The 22726-nt window shown below is 43.2% G+C and overlaps 1 protein-coding gene across 1 annotated transcript in view; it reads left to right on the top strand.

Annotated features, from left to right (window-relative positions):
• The window catches only part of LOC310874562 (uncharacterized protein), a gene marked incomplete at its 3' end in the record, with an annotated part of 32288 nt that extends 10498 nt beyond the window's left edge, over positions 1-21790 (top strand). Inside the window, exons 8-16 of the mRNA XM_083787420.1 lie at positions 3995-4079; positions 4594-4680; positions 5558-5636; positions 6377-6398; positions 6651-8499; positions 10160-10280; positions 11155-11291; positions 15156-15235; positions 21240-21790. Coding sequence (XP_083643546.1) covers positions 3995-4079; positions 4594-4680; positions 5558-5636; positions 6377-6398; positions 6651-8499; positions 10160-10280; positions 11155-11291; positions 15156-15235; positions 21240-21790 — 3011 coding nt within the window. The remainder of the gene's footprint in view (positions 1-3994; positions 4080-4593; positions 4681-5557; positions 5637-6376; positions 6399-6650; positions 8500-10159; positions 10281-11154; positions 11292-15155; positions 15236-21239) is intronic.
• Positions 21791-22726: the final 936 nt, after the last annotated feature.

Here is a 22726-nt window from a genome sequence, read left to right as displayed (position 1 = left end):
TCATAGACAGGATGAGCGTATGGCTGCCGTGGCAGTCAGCTTTCCGCGTTCAGGTGTAGTAGCGCACTATACAGTGTATAGGACGTGCTGAGTCTGCCAGGAGCAAGCCCTGAAATCACAGCCATTTGCACACTACTGTATATACGGTGTATTGCTGACAGTGTCAGCTCACGCGTCCGTGATGTAGTTTCGCCAATTTTGGCAACTCGAGTGTGCCGCGGCTGTCGGGCGGAATACTCTGTACGGTGTATCACGGCAAGGCCGTTCACGCACCTATAGGTGTAAACTTGCATGGTATAATCCGGTTACCGGTTCGAAACCACAAAGTAAGCTCCTTCTCATCCCGAGAATGCACTATGGCTATCTAGGCGCAGCTAGTCAACACAGGGTTATTCTGTCACTGCTTCAGCACCGGCTTATATGTGGCACTTATGTGACCATTAGGGCCCGGACCTTATTGAGGAGCTGCAGCGACTGGCTTTCAGGCTCCCCAGGCAGTGGCAGCAGGCAATGCTATTGATGCCCTTTGGTGAGGTGCCGTCTGTGGCAGCCCCAGGCCAAGCTGCGATAGGAGGACAAGCTCCCCCACGCTGCCTATTGAGCCACCGGCCATGTTTGGCCAAAAGGCCAGTGCTTTGCTACAGCATCCTAAGGAGGCTGTGGAGGTGCAGGAATGCTCCGGCAAGGCCATGAGTAGCTTGCCTCGGTCGCCCCTCAGGCTGTGCAACCCCAGTCAGGTTTGGCAGCTCCAGGGACCTACGGGTCCGGTTACAGGCCAACCGGCAGGGTACGGCTAAAATGTGCTCGGCGGGCTAAGCCCATCCCTCAGTCCTGACAGTTAAGGCCCCAGACCACACCCGCTGTCTCTCGGGACAGCGGTTGTCCTGGAAGACAATTCAGGTGGACCCCTGGGTGGGTTCCACTATGTCTTCGGGGGGGGTGGTGTGCTGCTTAAAGCACTCCTGGCAAGGAAGGGCTGAGGGTCTTACAGGCCATCCTCCAAGGCGACTGGCTTGCCATGCTCGACCGGGGATGTATATTCTCAGATGCCGGGTCTGACGCACTGACCGGCTTGTCTTAGATGAGTCCCGTGTCCTGCCATTCGGCATATGTCTAGCCCCCCGATTGGACGCAGTCCTTGGCGGGAGGGCCTCTGCATCCTAAATTGGATAACTGAATGGTGTGTGCTCGCTCAGAGGTGCAGTGCCACAACAACGTGGCCAGGCACCTGCAGCACTTTGGGCACCTAGGCCGGCACCTCGACAAGAGGCCTTGCAGGCGTCAACTCTCACAGTCCGCAGCGCTCCTCGGCATGTGTTAGAGGGCAAAGCAGGGACTCTGTCCCTTGCTCTAGTGAGTCGGGCCACCCTCAGGTTGTGCCTCTGCCCCTTAGGGCTGGGGGCAATCATGGTGCACTTTGTGCCTCCGGCTCTTCTGAACATGCGGCCAGTGCATTATCTGTCATTTACAGTCATGCACTACGTGGGTGTATCGTTGACAGCGTCAGTTTACACGTTCCACGTTGTTCCAGTGAATTCACACTGCTGTTCACACAGCAGAATGTGACGAGACTGTCAGGGGTGAGCAGAACCACCATAAGGTTGTATTACGGCATGGCCGTTTAAACACCTGGGTGTAATTCTGTGTGTTGGAGACCGGTTGAGCTCCCTCCTCATCCAGAGGTAATCGTGTGGCTAGGCCAGGGATCTGGCAACATGGCGGGCCGCTATCCCACACAAGGGCGACACAATAGTCACCCAGTTGGTCCTCATACCGTTCATCCCTCACACAATAGGCCAGCAGTCCCTCCTCGGGGAGTGGTACTGTCTGCCTTACGGCATGAGCCAATTAAGCCCGTGGAGACTTGGGCTGCAATGGCTTCTCACAGGACAGCATTCTTGCTGTTAGCAGTGTCAGCCACAAGAATGTCCCTGTCAGTGAGGGGTGCTGCCTCTTCCTACATGGCAATGCTTAGGTGTTGTCGCCATCAATCCCTGCATTTTGCCCTACGGCCTGATCGGAGTGTGAGCCAGTCAGTCTATTGATTTTCACCCTTCCCACCCTCCTAAGCAGGGTGGTGAAGCAGAGTAAATGGGCCTAACTGTCTTAGGCAGATAGTCTCCAAGACTGGACTTCACTCATTGGCTTGTGAAACAATCCAGCAGGCATATAGGTGGGCAGGCAGGCCAGCCCCAACGGGAACATGTGCACATTCCACACAGGGCCTCGCTGCCGCATGGGCTTACGGCGAGATGCCCTCCAATCTGAGTTCTGTGGGACAGCCTCTTGATCGACGCTGTCAGCATTTATCAGGTTCTACCATTATGTGGTATCCGTGTGGCATCCAGCACCCTTCTCACTGGGTGTGTGCTTAGCTCCGCAGCATAAACGCGATGGGAACTATGCACAAAAACGAAGGCCATCCACTTTTTACTTGTAAAACCGTGATGTGACATAAGGATCATTCCGGTTCAGAGAACAGGGCTTCAACAGTCAGCTGACCGAGTGTTCGGCAGGCTGACTTGAGCGGGAGCGCAGGCCCTGCAGACTGCAGTAACCTCGTTACAAAGAAAGGAAGATCATTTCCTGAAGGGTGCCCTGAGGCCCAGAGGAGCTCAGGTTAGGGACCCAATCAGGCCCATCTGGGGTTAGCTCTGGAGGCTCTACGACCTTTAGTCAGTGAGCGTGACATGCTCAAGACAGCAGTCTTGTCGGTGTCACATCTGCAAGGAGAAATGGGGGAGTTGTGAGCTCTGTCAATCCATAATGAGCTCTGCAGGCCTATGCCGGATGATGGTATAGTCTTGCCCCAAACCGGCCTTTCTCCCCAATGTTTTCAAAAGGGCACGTCTCAATCAGGTGATAGAGCTCTGTCCTACCATCGTCATACAGACAGTAGACATACAGAGACGGAGTCGGTCCTCACTCTGCCCTATTGGAGCATTAGATTCGTATGCCAGGGCCACACAAGGCCCACAGAGTAACGAACCAGCTCTTTGAGTGCTTCAAGTGAGAGTGCATGGATCACAGAGGTTATCCAGCACGCAAACAGGTAGGAGTACCAGTGCCGCCTGGAGGGCAGGCACACTCCACCTGGGGACGCTGTGGAAAGGTGCGTCTCTGACAGACCTGCACAGCGGCGACATAGTCTACTCCGTCTAATGTACATTCACCCGGTTATACCGGCTGAACATGCAGCATTCGCTCCCTTCGGGGAGTTGGTCTCGCATGCTACTCAGCGGTGGGTGTCATTGTCACCTTCACCAGTCAAGCCAGCCTTGCGTCTAGTGGGCTGGCTTGGGCGGCCCTTCACCCCTGTGGTCTCTGGCCTTAGCGTCTTGCAGGGCCGGGCTCTGGGTGGCGCCTAGCGCCTGAGCATTTGGCGGCGGATGGCGTCTGGCTGTCCGGCCGTTCCAGGGGTTGTAAATACATTACATTGAACATACATGATAAATCATTCCAAATTCAGTATGTGCTGGGTCGAAGCCCACTGGTGTTGTCTTTGGGGTTCTGGGACTGCTTCGCTTCCTCACGAGGTGTCTTACAGAGTTCCCCATACATATGAAATATGTTGGGTGGAGAGATAGTCTCTGATACGATAGAGAACGTGTGGTTACTTTGTAACCTATGTTCTCTGAGTGAAGAGACTATCTCTCCACCTCGATGTCGCTCAGAAGCGGTGTCGATCAAGTAAACCAGTGTAATCACGCACACCTGGGCCTTATATACCCGTGCGTGCCAGTACAACTGGTGTGTCTTAAAGAGATATCCACGTCACAAGTGAGGTGGGGACATTCCCCATACATATGAAATATGTTGGGTGGAGAGATAGTCTCTTCACTCAGAGAACATAGGTTACAAAGCAACCACACGTTCTATGTGCTGACTGCTGCGGGCCCGGTGTGGGCTAGCCCCTCCCACCCCTCACTGGTGACAGACGGACGGACGGACAGGTTTTGCAGGTTTTCATAGTAATCTGTGACCTGATCTACAGGCTCACAACACATCTCTGTTGAGACTGGAGATCTGCTCATTTCGGTGCGCAAGCGTCAAATGACTGAAATCATTAGTGGCGAACAGTGAGAACAAATTTAATTCACACGATAACAACAAACATCTATGTGATTCCAGAAGTGTTCGCCACAGAGCAGAGTCTCCAACACCCAGCTGTGTGTCTCTGAAGAGTGACTGGTCTAAAGGAATCCTCCTGCTGTACAACATGCACCGCAACACAACAAAGTGAGCTCATGCTAGGTTACATGTACAAAATACTACAAACAAAGATGAGAATAATAATGTTGTGTCCTCCCTGTCCAATAGTATCTACTGTATGGATTATAGATGACTGCGTGTGTGCAGTTGGTGAATTAAGTGGTACAAACCACAATGTCGTGTTGAGTGGAGTCTTTATGAAAAGTCTGTATGAAAAGATAAATACAATCTACCGTATCTATGTGGCAGTTATCGTACTGTTTTAGTCAAAATTAATGTTTTATAGTTGTATTGCTTTTTTTCTTATTGCTGTTTTGTTGAGTAGCCAAAACTCAAGACTGTTTATTCTCTGATAGCCTACTTGAATTTGTATGATTCCAGAAGTGTTCGAAGTGTGTCTATGAAGGGTGACTGGTCTATGGGAAATCCTCCTAGCTTCAGTAATGACCCTGGACCTCCAAACACACAGTATGTCAATCCTCCTGTATAATATACACAACACTATAGTATAAAGCACAACTGAGAGCAGCAATCCAGATACATATCAACCAACATAATAACATATCAAAATGTTTGAAAATTGTCGTGACGGCATTGAATGGCTGAACAAATCGGGAGGCCTAAGATTGGATCTTTGAACAGCTCACACTAAAGGATAATCAAGGATTCACACACAGTATGCGAATCCTCCTGTACAATATACATTATAACAACCAGGGATGGGAATAACAAAATAGTTAACAACCGTTTAACTGACATCATAATCGGGTTAATTGTTATATAGTATTACATGAGCCACATATCCAACCCAAAATTTAAACGTATTAATCAATCAATCATGGATTTTGGGATCTGCAGAGGAAGCAAGTCGCTTTAATGTGGATCTAAATATGTATTCGTGTCCACAGAGAGAGGCGTGATGTGACTGAGCAGGAACCTGGGCTGAAGACACCCAGTCAAACCACAAGTGGACAAAGTAAGAATGTGCACTCATAGAAAATGTACAGTATGCCAATAAATGATACGCTTAACCAATTCTATGCCAATCGCGAGATATCTTGTGTTTAGCTATTAAACCCTCATTTGCCAAACACGAGAAGACGAGATTTGATAAAACATTAACACATAGAATGCGATAAGCGTAGATTTATGTGAATGAATCCCCGACGGTTGTTTGCGGACAATGTAGATTTAGGTGATTTAGGTGATTTCTTTATTGATTACTTTCGATCACTTGTGTGGCCACCATCGTAATACTCCATTCACCCTTGAATCACACTGCATCACCCAGGATCACGTGATCAACTTCAGCTTGACTCTCCCCTCCCCTCCCCTCCTGAAACAGGATGGGAGGGGAGCGCTTTGTGTTTAGAATCTCCGTAATGGCGGCGTCCATGCCACAGGTCCATGCGCCGTCTACTATCGTAACACTCCAGTCAGCCTGAATCACACTTTACACTGCATGAACACCCAGGATCACGCGGCCTACTACAAATCTCCCCCCTCCCCTCCTGTTTCGGAGGGCGTGACCACTCCCCTTACGGGACCATCAATATGCCACTAGGCCTAGTGGAGTTAAAGGGGTATTCAGTTATTTGGGTGATATATAAGGAGGAACTCCTTATATGGTCAGAACACTCTATAGTAGGGAGGATTATAAAAAATATATATTTGAATTAAGTGAAATCATATACCTATAAGGTGAAAGGTCGACCTAGGCTGCTTTATATGCTCCAGGCCTACCTATTCAGGCCTAATTTCCCTAGATAACCTGACCCCTTGGGTAAGGACTAGGGTGGGATTTAAGAGCGATCCCTGCACTCTTCAGTAAATCCTAGCAAAGGTCGAAGGCAAAGACCAGTTTGCCGCTGTACACACATCCTGTACTGAAATACCCTTATAGAGTGCCCAGGATGCACACTGTGGGTAGAGTGTGCCTTCAAACCCACAGGTGGTAAAACGCCTTTACTGGAATAGGCCAACTGAATGGCCTCCACAATCCACTGGGACAGCCTGACCTTTGTCACAGGCTTCCCTTTGGCCTCGGCTCCCCATGCCACGAACTGGTTTCCTTCCCTGAAGGAAGCCATCCTGGCCATGTACACTCGTATAGCCCTAACCGGGCACAGTGAATGTAACTTCTCATCCTGTGCTGATGCAAAAGGAGGAGGGTGAAAGGACCTCAGGTACAATTGTGGCATTGGAATTCTTAGGGACAAAAGCTGGGTTAGGTTTAACTGTGACCCTAGTCTTGTCTTTGTCGAAAACTGTACAGTTAGGGAAGATACTCTTTTAGCCGTCGTGAGGGCCACTAACAGAACGATTTGCATATTTTCTGTGGAGCATTTAATTAGTAATGAGTGCATGTACTGCAAACAGGTAAAGTTATAAATTAACCTGAATGCTTAAAACATACGTAAATGTTCTTATCATTTCAGATGTCAGTCTGCAGGATTATTTGAACGATTATATGGTCAGTTTGAACAGTCTAGATGAAGCGGAAGAGTCTGGAACCTCCGTCACCAGCACCTACTCAGAGCTCTACATCTCAGCAGGAGAGAGTGAAGGGGTTAATAGCCAACACGAGGTGATACAGCTTGAGAGAACTTCCAACAAGAAGACCTTCCATGACAAACCAATCAAGTGCTGTGAGATCTACAAGACCATCCTCCCTGGCAGAAAGACACCCAGCAAAAGAGTTCTGACCGAGGGCATCGCTGGCATTGGAAAAACATTCTCTGTGCGCAAGTTTGCTCTGGACTGGGCAAGGGGGTTGGAGAATCAAGATATAGATCTTCTGGTTCCCTTTTCATTCCGGGAGATGAACTTGGTCAGAGATAAGCAGTACAGTCTTCTCAACCTGATCCATGATTTCCACCCAACGTTAAAGAAGGTCACAGCAGAGCAGCTCGCTGGCTGGAAAGTTTGCTTCATCTTTGATGGTCTCGATGAAGGCAGGTTTCCATTGTACTTCCAAAACAATGGCATTGTTTCTGATGTCACAGTGATATCATCGGTGGATGCTCTGTTGACAAACCTCATCAAGGGGAATCTGCTCCCCTCAGTCCTCCTCTGGATAACCACCAGACCTGCAGCAGCTAATCAGATCCCTCCTGAATATGTTGACATGGTGACAGAAGTGCGAGGGTTCACAGACCCCCAGAAGGAGAAGTACTTCAGAAAGAGATTCAGTGAAGAGAAGCTGGCCGACAGAGTCCTCTCACACTTGAAGACATCAAGGACCCTCCACATCATGTGTTACATCCCACTCTTCTGTTGGATCATTGCTACTGTTCTGCTGGACATGTTGAGGACACACACCACGATAGGACAGCTGCCCAAGACCCTGACTGAGATATGCTGCCACTTCCTGTTGGTTCAGACAAAGATGAAGAAGCAGAAGTATGATGAGACTCATGGTATGAAAAAGAAAGGAAAGGGGACTCAACAGCAGCTCATGAAGACTGACAGGGATTTTCTTCTGCAGCTAGGAATGCTGGCGTTTGAACACCTGAAGAAAGGTAGCATCATGTTCTACCAAGAAGACCTGGAAGAGTGTGGCCTTGATGTGAAAGACGCCTCACTGTACTCAGGAGTGTGCACTCAGATCTTCAAAAGAGAGAGTGTGCTGTTTCAGAAAACGGTCTACAGCTTTGTTCATCTGAGCATCCAGGAGTTTATGGCTGCAGTCTACCTGTTACACTGTTTCACAGAGAAGAACGTGGAGGTACTGAAGACATTCCTGGAAGATCAATACAACAGTAACAACTCCCTCTCCGACTTCCTGGAAGCTGCCATGGAAAAATCCCTGAAGAGTAAAAATGGCCACCTTGACCTACTTGTTCGATTCCTTCATGGCCTCTCACTGGAGTCCAACCAGAGTCTGTTAGGAGGCCTGCTGGGCCAGACAAAGAACAGTCCATGGAGCCTGGTAGGACGCCTACTGGGCCAGAAAGAGAGCAGTCCAGAGAACAGTCCAGAGCAGATCCAGAAAGCCATCCGGAACCTGAAAAGAATGTACACTCTTGATCCTTCTCCAGACAGATGTATCAACATCTTCCACTGCTTGATGGAGATGAACGACCACTCGTTACATCAGGAGATCCAACAGTTCCTGAAGTCAGAGAACAGAGCAGAGAGACTGTCCGAGACCCAGTGTTCAGTTCTGGCCGTCATGTTGCAGATATCAGAGGAGGTTATGGAAGAGTTTGACCTGGACAAATACAACACATCCGAGGGCGGACTAAGGAGACTGATCCCAGCTGTGAGGAACTGCAGAAAGGCTCGGTTAGTGGTCAAGGGAATAGAAACATCCTGGAGTCAATCTGTCATTACAGTTAACAAATGAAGGTTGACAAAAAAGTTTCAATAATACTGGATGTGTCTCAAATAGTGCCTAGTGCTATTGTGTGTATATGTCTAGATAAAGACCAGTCCATAATAATAACAATAAATAACATAACATAACAATAAACCAGGGTAAAAACTAAATGAAGTCTAAAATCCCTGCTGGTTACCCCCACCCGACCGGTGGTTTGAGCTCCTCTCAGTATTATAACGTATTATTTTCAATGGGCGATCCACTAGGCTCTTCAAATCAAATGTCCCCTATATTCTTTAGTGTAGGTTTGCTTCAAAATGAAGAGCAACGTCTGATTCATGAAAGGCTGTGTAAAGCCTTGATTTGTGTGTGTCTCAGGTGTATGATGAATTCCAACAAATCAAATGTGCGTTCATCAGCTGCATTGTTCCACGCCCCTTTTAACACCGGTATAAAAGACAACCAAAATACCCAACATTACACCCACTTCACTGTGGTGAAAACACTCTGCAGTAGGCCTACAAGTTCAAAGGCATCACTCGTCAAAAATGTAATATCTATAAGCAACACCTTGACAGACAGCTTGTAGGTCTGGTTTAATTGTAAAGTGAGTCCCTCATGTGATGTAATGTAAACAACAGCCAAAGCTTTGTGATGCGACATAAACAATATAGCAACATTTTAAAGAAAGAAAATCACACCCGTGTGAAGTAAAGGGCCGCTCTTAGCCAGCTACATCATCTCATTCCGGCCAATCACAATTTGCGTCCTCACTTTTCCGTCCTCACTTTTTATCCTCAATATGTACTTTGCTCAGCCAATCAAACCATCGCTATGGGGTGATCGCTATGATTCACACAAGCACACAAAGCTGGGCATAGGAGGGGCTAAGTGGTACAAAGATTGAGCAAGAGGAAAAGCCATGCAGGGTCACTCAATCTGTATAGGTTTCATTCCCCAGGGACCATGTGTGTGATAAGGCAGAGGAAAGGCTATTTAATTTGGTCATCAAAGTCTTAAGTGTCATCATATGGGTAGCATGAATGCCCTGGCAATATTTTAAAGATTGTCTGTTTGTGTCCAAAGTTTTGTAGCTGGCAGCTGAATAAAATTGCCATTGCATGCCGTAGATTGGCTGAATATCCATGGACAACTGACGTTATAAACAACTTAATTTGTCCAAGCTCCGAATTAAATAGTGTTATTGCAACTGCCACAGTTCACCATTTGAGCGTCTTTACTCAACGGCAAAGGGGCATCAAATCCTAAATATAAGGTAAACAATAATATAAGAATTTTAGGAGCTGCTGTTTTCCCATTTCTGGGGTTGAGAAAAAAATAGTACCACACCTCATTGGATAATTCTTCCATAATTCTTATAACTCAACTGTCCAGCTGGTCTCTGTCTCTTGTCTCTTCACACATAACCTCCATATTGAAGGTTAAACAATGTTATAATATTGTAGGTCATGAAATGTTACAATATTGTAAGTTATGAAATGTTATAATACTGTAGGTTATGAAAAGTGGTGTTGTCTATTCCACAATACTGTTTATGTATGGATGAACTAGATAGGATATATTTTAGTTAACTTCCATGACCTCTTATTTCATCTGCATTCATAGACTTGTTGGCTGTAAGCTCAGAAAGACAGACGTGGAAGTTGTGGCTTCAGCTCTCAGCTCTAATCCTTCCCATTTGAGAGAACTGGACCTTGGTGAAAACGACCTGCAGGACTCAGGACTAGTGGAGCTGATCTGTGCTTCACTGAAGAGCCCACACTGTAGACTGGAAGTTCTAAAGTAAGATACATTTACCACATTTATCACGTCTATTTTATTATGTACTGTATTATGTGAATTTAAGTGAATTATGATATGAATGCTGTGGTGAGAATTAATTACATAGACAAAAGCAGGGGCTCGCAAACTCAGGTCTTTCTCAAGTATAAAGGCCTATGGGCTACTGGTTGAAACGTTGTATGTCCTGCCTGCTGTGTTCGTGAATAAAAGTTATCTGGAACATTACAATTTGAGTTGCGAGCCCCTGCTTTTGTCTATGTTATCCGTCAGTTGAGCAGTTTGGCTCAGCACCAAGACCGGAGGATGTGCGTTATTATCTTATTCTGAGAGAATGGATTACATACCTAGCTACTAGCTACCTACTGTAGCCTAGGCCTGTGGTTCCCAAACTGAGGTGATTAGCTAATGTGCAACAAGTGTGTTTTCTCACACTAAACACACCAACATACAGTATACCTGCAAGTGTATACAGAGTATCTGCACGTTTCTAAAGGTACAATTTAATTACTTTTAAGACATTTTTTAAACTAAATTGGCAAATGTTACGGAAGACAGAGGCAAACATTGTGAAAATAGCCAATCTACAAGCTCACTGTGAGGCTTTGTGAGCTTGTAGTTTGGATATTTTCACAACATGTGTCTGCTCAGCCGAGTCAAACTAAATGTAGGCTAATCCCTACAATTCCAAGTGCGTGTCAGGGTAGGAGGTCCTCAGTTCAAATTATTACTTATAGGTATAATTTGTTTTCATGATCTCTTATTTAATCTGCATTTACAGACTTGTTGGCTGTAAACTCAGAAAGACAGAGGTTGAAGTTGTGGCTTCAGCTCTCAGCTCTGATCCTTCCCATTTGAGAGAACTGGACCTCAGTAAAAACGACCTGCAAGACTCGGGACTAGTGGAGCTGCTCTGTGCTTCACTGAAGAGCCCAGACTGTAGACTGGAAGTTCTAAAGTAAGATACATTTACCTGGTTTAATTTGATCACCTCAGTTTTAATATGCACTGTATTAGGCATGTGAATATAATATGAATGCTGTGGTGAGAATGTAAGCTTGATATCATCGTAAGCCAAGCCTATATTATGTGCGTGATTAGACGTTAAAATGACCCCAAACATGTTTGAAAGTGTAATATCCCTTTTAAGGCTACTTACATATATATATATATATATATATATATATATATACATATATATACACAACACCATACAGCTCACCAGAAATAGCCAATCTACAAGCTCACAATGCGTCGGCAACACTTGTGAGCTATACGCCACAGTTATCAAGCTTTACCAGTGTACGCAACAGATCAACACATAATCAATAGCCTGCATCTACCTACTGTACCAATCAATTATCGTTCAATTAGCCTAAGCCTGTGGTTCCCAAACTGAGGGTCTGGACCCCCAAGGGGGTCCGCAGATGATTTAGCTTAATGTGCAACAAGTGTGTATTCTCACTCTACAGTAAACAAACCAACATACAGTATAAGTGTATACAGATTATCTGCATATTTTAAAGGTACAATTTAATCACTTTTAAAACATTTAAAAAAACAAATTGGCAAATATTACGGAAGAAATAGGCAAATGTTACACGCCCCAGGGGTGTGGCTGAATAAACAGATATATATTTTTGAACTGATCTGCCAAGTTAACCTGGATAAACAGGGAAAAACGGGAGACAGAGTCAGTTTCAGTGTTCGTTCGTTTCTCTCTTCCTTGTCATCTCATTTATTAACAATTATGCAGGTTCAATTACCATTTGCTTTTCTTTCTTTGTTTTAAAGAGTTTCAATTACTGTATGACCATTCACAATTTCACACAATATCAATAAACCCATATTTTCTTATACATATTCATCAACATCACAATACATATTTTCCATTCATATTCCCATATGTTTACTTTTCTCAGTATCAAAATACTGCAATATACTGTTTGGCTTCTACCAATATGTTGCTTAGAATTAATTATTTTTTAACTGTCATGTCTCCATGCACTTATTTATATAACCATGAATTATCTGTATCATGAAATCACATTCTCATCAAATTAAATTGCTTCTGTTCTTAAAACAGGTTAACAGCACTAGCACTGTACTGTCATGCTACAATGCTACATAATAGGCTACAAGATACTTTTCAAGGCATACTGGAGAGGATTATTAAATATATATAAAACGAAAATAAACATGTCTCAATGTACACAGTAGAAACAAATTTAACATTACAACAGGAGCTTTTACCACCAAGGGAGCAACACAAATACTGTCAGTGAAAACAACCAAAATGCCACGTTTGTGAGCAACAGTAATGGCTGCCATGAATCTGACTGCTTAGGTCTAGATTCAACTACACACAAACTACTACAGAATCACGTCATTTCTGGCATAAGACCAAGACAAGCTTTGTTTTAAAGTACAAAGTGCTCATAGTAAACATGTTTTATGTCCTAATACTATATTTACCTGGATAAACAGGGAAAAACGGGAGACAGAGTCAGTTTCAGTGTTCGTTCGTTTCTCTCTTCCTTGTCATCTGAAGAAAGAGAAAGACGTCACCTGACCACGTATCTAACCTGTCTCACAAGAATGCCTTTGCCACCTGGTGGCGGAATGTGGAATAGGTCCATTCCTACAACAGACTCCCTGCTCATTCCCAAGGCACAATAAGGCTGTTCAAAATACAAAAACACATATATAATAAAACAAAAATGTGACTACACATTTGGGTACGTCACACAAACATTGTGAAAATATCCGATCTACAAACTCACTGCGAGGCATTTTATGAGCTTGTAGTTTGGCTAATATTTATCTGTGCAGCCAAACTAAATACATGCCTACAATTCAGTAGTAGTCCTAGTTCAAATGATTACTTGGGAATAATTTGTTTGTATAATCTCTTATTTAATCTGCATTTCAGTCAGACAACCCACGAATAGATTTCCTGCATGAATAGGCAGGAAGAGCATGCTGTCTAGTGAGTTTAAGGCCTAGGCTACACGAATATGGATCTTTTGCAAAACTGATATTTTCGTCCTCCGTTTTTGAAAAAAATCCCTGACCATACGACAAAGATATCAAGAGTCCACACACAAACCCAGAAACGCATTTCAAATCACTGCAGTAGCAGGTTTCAATTGTAGGCTATATTATATTTGATTGTATATTTACACTTACTTTTTTAATGAAGGAATGAAGGAATAAGTACTGCATTTTAAAAGCCACCTAAATTGTGAGTGGAAGTGGAACATGTTTATTTTATTGTCTGTCAGCATGTCACACTATGTGGCATGTGCGTAAATCTCCAAATCCCGACTCTCGACTTTTCTCTCCATATAATAAAAAAATTATAGACACTTTACCATTGCTCTGGCGACTTGGCAAGTCCTGCAAATAAAATAATAGCAGAGTCAGACCTATAGATGTGTCGTGTCCAGAACCAGTGAGCTTGTAGAGTGGCTATATTTTCCAGGTGTATAATAATAAATGTCACGTTATAATGTACTAAATGTAGGCTAATAAAGTTCACGTGCGCACATTGTCGGCATGCAGGCGCAGTGACAACGGAATGCAGTCAAGGGTGCGCCCTTTATTACCTAAACAAGAGAGAGATGTGCTATATTATATGCGCACAGCGACCGGCGACGCACTGTATACTTCTCACCAACCACGCTATTTGATGCGATTCCATTCACACCTCTCTCTCTCTCTGCACCCTCTCTCCCTCTATGACCATGACCATAAAATGGAGAGCAAAATACAGCACGAGAATATAGTTTCACATGCGGCTATGCGCAATATGGCATTTGGCCTGGGTCCTTATTGGTAGGTTAATATCGTCAGTTTATCTGTAGCGGTCCGCAATTAACCTATTGTTCAAGCTTCGTACTCGGCACCAATACAAATGAAATCACCAGTCCGCACTGGACTAGTAGGCTGATATATTTATTATAGAGGGTATGCGCATGCTTAAAGTGAATGGCACATCGAGTGGCAAAGCAACATGCAAAGTGAGTTTAACATTGTTTAACGTTATTTAATGCAATCTGTTTGGATGTATGGGCTGTCAAGGCCAGAAAGTAGTTTTTATCCACTCAGTAGGCGTTCCTGCATAACTTCCTGGTTTTATGATGATGTCACACGCATACACTCTATTGGATGCAGCAGAGCAGAGCCTTTGCTCGCTGCAGTTGATGCAACATACGATTGTTTTAAAGTTGTTAACAGTGATATATAAACATGAACAATCGCATAGATATCCATGTAGTTTCCATGCAGGCACAAGCTGCATTTCTCACCTAATTATAGTGAAAATGATATGCGCTAATGAGCGGTGACATCGTTTCTCAAAAGCTTCGTTTCACATTACTACAGTACACAGGTCCACTGATCCGGATATTTTCGAAAATCTTCACTTATTTATCCGTTTCCAAAGACCTCCGTTTGAGTGGCCGATAACACCGTTTGTGTGTGGCTGAAAGGCCCAAGCGTACACAAAAACATCCGTTTTGCAAAAGACCCATGTACGTGTAGCCTGGGCCTAAGTAGCCTGCCCAATGGTCAGCTGACTGCGAATCAGCGAATGACATGTGGGTGTTGCACACACTGAATACGCCTACATAGTAATGCAGCATATTAACCCCTTGAGTATATGTATGCAACCACAGCATGAAACCCCTCGTGCATATCTGACTGAACTAATTCCGCAAGCTACGTATCATTTTATTTACAGACTTGTTGGCTGTAAACTCAGTAAGACAGATGTTGAAGTTGTGGCTTCAGCTCTCAGCTCTGATCCTTCCCATTTGAGAGAACTGGACCTCAGTGAAAACGACCTGCAGGACTCAGGACTAATGGAGCTGATCTGTGCTTCAATGAAGAGCCCAGACTGTAGACTGGAAGTTCTAAAGTAAGATACATTTACATTTTATTATACTATATTATGTGCATATTTATAAGAAGAATGCTGTGGTGAGAATGTATTAATAAGCTTGATATCAGTGTTGATTTCGTCGACTAAAACTAAGACGAAGAATGTTCGTCAACTACCTTTTTTCAATGAGGAAAACTAAAGCTATGATGACTAAAACTTATAGACAATATACTGACAATTTCGTAGACAAAAAAAAACTAGACTAAAATGTTGGACTAGTGGACAAGAGATCCAGTATAAGTCATTTTACACTTGGTTGTGTAGGATAAGCCAAAGCCACCACCAATTTTTGTTAATATAATAATAATAATAATATCATATCAGTGTGGTTTGATTTTATGACCATTTTACTGGACATCAGGGAACTGCAACAAGACAGTTAAACACACACAAAAATGAGTGAGACACATGTTGTCCAGCTTATCACAATCACCATGAATTGGTTTCCTCATTGTCTGACTGGCAGAAACATGCTGACTCACTGGAGTATATTGCCCCCTTTTGGCTTAGAGGAGCTATCGCTCTGTTTTGTTCTTGTCAGGGCAGAAACACAGTGACTATTTGTATTTGAGACTAACATTACATAGAACAATGACAAAATTAAATACACTTATGCATGAACCTTTATCGTTTTAACTATTTGACTGCATTATGAACTTGAGTAGAATATGAATTATAATTAAATAAACAACCAAAGAATTGGGGGTGGCTTTGGCTTATCCTACACTTACACACAAGTGTAAAAACAGTCATTACGACGGCATCAAGGCCCACCAAAATACATTTTAGTCGACTAAAACTAACACAAAAACATTCCAGGTGACTAAAACTAAATGAAAACTATTGAAGAGACTATTAAACACAAATCTAAATTTGCTGCCAAAAACAACATGTTTGATATTATGGTAACTCAAGCCATGTGTGCCTGAGTAGTTCCTCTTGACGCATTGAGGAGCTTGTAGATCGCCTAATTCCGTGCGATATATTATAATAATAAATAATATTACGGAAGAAAGAGGCAAACATTGTGAAACTAGAAAATTCGCAATTTAAAAAAATTGCAGAGTGTGGTTGCCGCAGTGGCTTACATATGCCCCTCCCACTAGTATTGCCAGCCAATTACAATTTCAATTCACGCCTTAGATCATGCGTAAGTAATTCGGAGGGGATTTAACCCCCGAAATTCATGTTTTTGCGACAAACGGTTACATTTCTCGCATTTGCGGCGCCCCCTATGGATGAAAATGGAATTGCTTTTAGAACTTGGTTGATTGAACCACCCCGGACATGTGATTGAAATTTGGGATGGATTGGACATTCCGTTCGTGATTTATGGCATTTTTTGTGATATAGGCCCCTCCTACTAACTTCGGAAGACGATTACGGCCGAACGATACGCACTTTCAAAATTCTGCGGCTCAGTTTTAATTGGATGGGTCCAGAGATCACGTGTGCCGATTTCTGTGAGATTTGGACGAAATCTGTAGGTGGAAAAGCAAAAAGTGTGTTTTGGACAAAATTCTAAATGGCGGAAAATCTATCATGGCGGAAATGGGCGTGGCCTATATGGGGAGATGCGTCATGACACAAGGAATCCAGGGAAAAAATAATTTTGATTTTACGACCTACGGTTCAAGAGTTATAAGCCAAAAGGTAAAGTGGGCTGTTATAGCGCCACCATGAGGCCGACCGATAAAATTTTAGTGTTAAATAATTTTAGGGATAATGTTGAATTATCCCTAAAAGTTTTGTAACTGTAGTGATTACAGTCTCCGAGGAACAAATACTTGAATGTGAATTTTTGCCTTTTCCCATTCATGTCAATGGGGACATTTTATTCACTAATAAATTCATATCAATTAAACTATACAACATTTCTCTTAACAAAATACAAGCACACGATTCCCGATTTTTCCGGTCAATTTGACATATGGCTCAAGTGCGTACAGCGTACAGTGTGGGAGGTATAAAGCGTCAAAATAAAGACTACTAATAAAGACCACACTAACAAATAACACTAGAAAATTCGCAATTTTAAAAAATTGCAGAGTGTGGTTGCCGCAGTGGCTTACATATGCCCCTCCCACTAGTATTGCCAGCCAATTACAATTTCAAGTCACGCCTTAGATCATGCGTAAGTCATTCGGAGGGGATTTAACCCCCGAAATTCATGTTTTTGCGACAAACGGTTACATTTCTCGCTTCTGCGGTGCCCCCTATGGATGAAAATGGAATTGCTTTTAGAACTTGGTTGATTGAACCACCCCGGACATGTGATTGAAATTTGGGATGGATTGGACATTCCGTTCGTGATTTATGGCATTTTTTGTGATATAGGCCCCTCCTACTAATTCGGAAGACGATTACGGCCGAACGATACGCACTTTCAAAATTCTGCGGCTCAGTTTTAATTGGATGGGTCCAGAGATCACGTGTGCCGATTTCTGTGAGATTTGGACAAAATCTGTAGGAGGAAAAGCAAAAAGTGTGTTTTGGACAAAATTCAAAATGGCGGAAAATCTATCATGGCGGAAATGGGCGTGGCCTATATGGGGAGATGCGTCATGACCCAAGGAATCCAGGGAAAACATTTTTTTGATTTTACGACCTACGGTTCAAGAGTTATAAGCCAAAAGGTAAAGTGGGCTGTTATAGCGCCACCATGAGGCCGACCGATAAAATTTTAGTGTTAAATAATTTTAGGGATAATGTTGAATTATCCCTAAAAGTTTTGTAACTATAGTGATTACAGTCTCCGAGGAACAAATACTTGAATGTGAATTTTTGCCTTTTCCCATTCATGTCAATGGGGAAATTTAATGAACTAATAAATTCATATCAATTAAACTATACAACATTTCTCTTAACAAAATACAAGCACACGATTCCCGATTTTTCCGGTCAATTTGACATATGGCTCAAGTGCGTACAGCGTACAGTGTGGGAGGTATAAAGCGTCAAAATAAAGACTACTAATAAAGACTACACTAACAAATAACACTAGAAAATTCGCAATTTAAAAAAATTGCAGAGTGTGGTTGCCGCAGTGGGCTTACATATGCCCCTCCCACTAGTATTGCCAGCCAATTACAATTTCAAGTCACGCCTTAGATCATGCGTAAGTAATTCGGAGGGGATTTAACCCCCGAAATTCATGTTTTTGCGACAAACGGTTACATTTCTCGCATTTGCGGCGCCCCCTATGGATGAAAATGGAATTGCTATTAGAACTTGGTTGATTGAACCACCCCGGACATGTGATTGAAATTTGGGATGGATTGGACATTCCGTTCGTGATTTATGGCATTTTTTGTGATATAGGCCCCTCCTACTAACTTCGGAAGACGATTGCGGCCGAACGATACGCACTTTCAAAATTCTGCGGCTCAGTTTTAATTGGATGGGTCCAGAGATCACGTGTGCCGATTTCTGTGAGATTTGGACAAAATCTGTAGGAGGAAATGCAAAAAGTGTGTTTTGGACAAAATTCAAAATGGCGGAAAATCTATCATGGCGGAAATGGGCGTGGCCTATATGGGGAGATGCGTCATGACCCAAGGAATCCAGGGAAAAAATAATTTTGATTTTACGACCTACGGTTCAAGAGTTATAAGCCAAAAGGTAAAGTGGGCTGTTATAGCGCCACCATGAGGCCGACCGATAAAATTTTAGGGTTAAATAATTTTAGTGATAATGTTGAAATATCCCTAAAAGTTTTGTAACTATAGTGATTACAGTCTCCGAGGAACAAATACTTTTATGTGAATTTTTGCCTTTTCCCATTCATGTCAATGGGGAAATTTAATTCACTAATAAATTCATATCAATTAAACTATACAACATTTCTCTTAACAAAATACAAGCACACGATTCCCGATTTTTCCGGTCAATTTGACATATGGCTCAAGTGCGTACAGCGTACAGTGTGGGAGGTATAAAGCGTCAAAATAAAGACTACTCCAGTGAGAAAATAATAATAAAGTGTCACAGTTACAAGAGTCTGGTTGCCCATTCGGGCAACCACACTAAATAGCCGATGCAAGCTCACTGTGAGGTGTTTGATAATATTGTTATTTTCACATAAATGCAATGCCTACAACAAGTTCTTGTCAGGGTGGGGGGTCCCCAGTTAAAATATGATTATTTTGGGGGGTGCCCAGTTCAAATATGATTATTTTGGGGGGTCCCCAGTTAAAATATGATTATTTTGGGGATCAGGATTTGTTAACTTTTAATCAAACTAAAGCATCCAAGTGTGAAGGCACACTAAGTGGGACAAGAGCCTATAATAGGTGGCTGTAAACAGGTTAAATCCATTCATTCATTCATGTTTTCATCGTTTCATTCATCATTCAGACTGGCTGACTGCTGCTTGTCAGAGAGATGCTGTGAAGCTCTGGCCTCAGCTGTAAACTCTAATCTAGTGTTGGACGTGAGCCTCAACATGGTGAATGATTCAGTCCTGGAGAACTGCAAGTGGGTACAATTTACAATTTAGGCATTTAATCCAGAGCGATTTACAGTAAGCAAGAACAAAAACATGGTCATACATCAAATACGTGAAAATAGTCATCAAGACTCATACGTAAGCTAACCTAACAACCTAACAGTGGAATAGCAATATAATGAAAAATGTATATACACTATGACTATAGAGTGCTATGTCTACATAAAATGCTATTTAAGTTACATAAGTTGAGCCTTTGCACATGCCTGCAAGGTCGTCAATAATAAGATGGAGTCTGAAGAGGTGGGTTTTCAGACTACAGCGGGAGGTAGGGAGTGAATCTGCAGTTCTGATTGCAATGGGAAGTGCATTCCCATTGCAATCAAAAATGCGTCTCGCTTGACTGGCAAAATATTGCCACCTATTTCATGAGCTAAATAGTGGATGAAAACAGGGAAAATAATCAGTTTTCTTTTATCGAATTAATGGAAATTTGCTTCCTATTTTCGAAAAGGCTTGATGGAAACTCACCTATTGATGCTTGTTGTTCTACTTCCTACAGTGTGAAACATGGAGGAGAAGATAGGCTTAATTCTACACTTGTTAGAAAATGTGAGTATCTGTCTGTTGGGTCAATATCACACATTAAAGATAGAATGCCGTGATCCCCCACCCCCTAAATCTTCAGGTAATGTGATTATACTTGGAGAACGATTTTTTTTAAGTGTACAGAAAGTGTTAAAATTATGTTTTTATGTGGCCACACCGACCAGTTCATTAAGTATGCCTGGTGGGTGGTGATCCACCTGAACTGAAGCCGCTCCCACAGCTGTGTGATAAATGGGGAGGGGTTACGGGAGGCAATGATATATTGTGATGCCACTATATCACTGTCATCTTGATTGGGCCTTTTGACTCAAAGGCTTTCAGCTTTCTATTCAGGAAGAAACCAAAAATACACAGGGAAGATGCATTTCAATATTCTGACCTGTCATAACAACATGCACCTATCAACTGCCAAGCTTGGCTAGCAGTTTACATCAACTGTGCCCCCCCGGCGCCACGGGGGGGGGGGGGGGGGGGCACAGGGGGTAGTTGCACCCTTAAATCAACCTCTTTGCCTTTTGTGCCCCCTCAAAAAACTCAATTTCCCCCTCAGTCATTTCATCCTGGCGCTGGGCCTGCTCTCAAGCCCATACGCTTCATGGACTGTCCATGAGAATAGACATACAAATCACCAATGCACCGCTCATGGCGTGTCGACAGTTTACATATCTGTTCTTTTGGATTTGGACACATGACGATGGGTAGCCTACAACAGAGCATGTGAGCGGAGCGCGAGCGGAGCGAGGAGCGGGGCGGATTTTGAAGTGAGCGCGGAGCGAGCGTAAAAAACAAAACAAAACACAACTTTCGACTCGCGCTGCTGCAAGTCGACTCGTGATAATTTATCGATAAATCAGTCAATGAATGATGCATTTAGGCTGATGTTTGATGTATTGTTTTCTCATCAGATTTCCATCGTCTCACACTGGACACAAACACAGCACACAGATCCCTCTCTCTGTCTGAGGACGACAGGAAGGTCACAAATGAGAAGAAGGATCAGCATCCTCCTGATCACCCCGACAGGTTTGATAACCTGACACAGGTTCTGTGTACACAGAGTCTGAGTGGATGCCATTCCTGGGAGGTAGAGTGGAGTGGAGCTGGGGTTCATACGGGAGTGACGTACAGAGAACAGAGACAAAGGAAAGGACGTGGTGGTGACCATGGGCTTGGATGGAATGAAACGTCCTGGAGACTGGACTGTTCAAGAAGCGCAAGTTACCATGTCACACACAACAGTAAGAGGACTGTCCTCCCTGTCAGAGCCTCTAGAGGCCCCAACAGAGTAGCAGTGTATGTGGACTGTCCCGCTGGGACTCTGTCCTTCTACGCAGTGTGCTCTGACTCTCTGACACACCTGTACACCTTTCAGACCACGTTCACTGAACCTCTGTATGCTGGGTTCACGTTCTGGTCCTGCTTCCCCTCCTCAGTATGTCTGTGTGAGCAGAGATAGAGTCTCTATGTGAAAGTGACATCAGGTCGACATGGTTACAAAATCGTGGGATAAAAAATATTATACCAGATAGTTGTCCACGCTCCCTCTAGTATTGTGACTGTGGTGGGTGTTACTCACTTATATATACATTTATAAATATACCGTATCATAAATAACGTCCATCAACACTGATGGTGATGATGATGATGATGTAAATATCAGTGTCATACTTGTGTGTCTCTCATGTAGATACAAAATGTTGTGTATATTTGATTTTTCATAATAGATGAAAATATATTTGATCATGCAATTCTCATATCGTATCAATCTTATCTTGTATATAAACCTTTTTAACCACTTGTACAACATACTTTGTTGGGTTCTGTGATTGGTCCACCAAGAACCTCTTCTGTGAAAATATGCGAGCAGTGCTAATTTTGACAGCAAATTGTTGTCATATTTTAATCATCTGAAATGTTTTAGTCTAGTCTTAGTTTCCGACTATAGATTGTAGTGGACTCTACAGTCTACAGTTGATTTTGTCAACAAAAATGTTGTTTGAAGAGCTGTGAAGGCATTGGTATAGTTAATTTATACTCAGCTGTGTGCCTAAAATAGCCGATCTCTACAAGCTCACGAGTCACAACATGTCTGTGTGATGTCATGTCTGTAGGGTTGATGTGTTCACTTTCTCTGCTCTCCTAATGAACACGTTGTTGACTAGACTTCATGTCACTGACTCTCATCATGGACTTTGTCAATCACTCTGGATTCACTAAATGAACCAAAATCAGTTTATTCGTTGATTCATTAGATCATCGTTTCCTCACTCATCTCATTATTTTGCTTCCATTGAATATTCATTTGATGTTATTGTATGAAAGTCAGAATTGTTCAATAAATTGATTCTTAACAGTCTGTCGTTGCTCCTGTGTATTGATATTCATAGTGTTG

Source organism: Protomyctophum parallelum (assembly GCF_964188405.1).
Source record: "Protomyctophum parallelum genome assembly, chromosome: 17".
In the NCBI taxonomy this organism is placed as follows: domain Eukaryota; kingdom Metazoa; phylum Chordata; class Actinopteri; order Myctophiformes; family Myctophidae; genus Protomyctophum; species Protomyctophum parallelum.
This window is presented reverse-complemented; position numbering and strand designations above follow the sequence as displayed.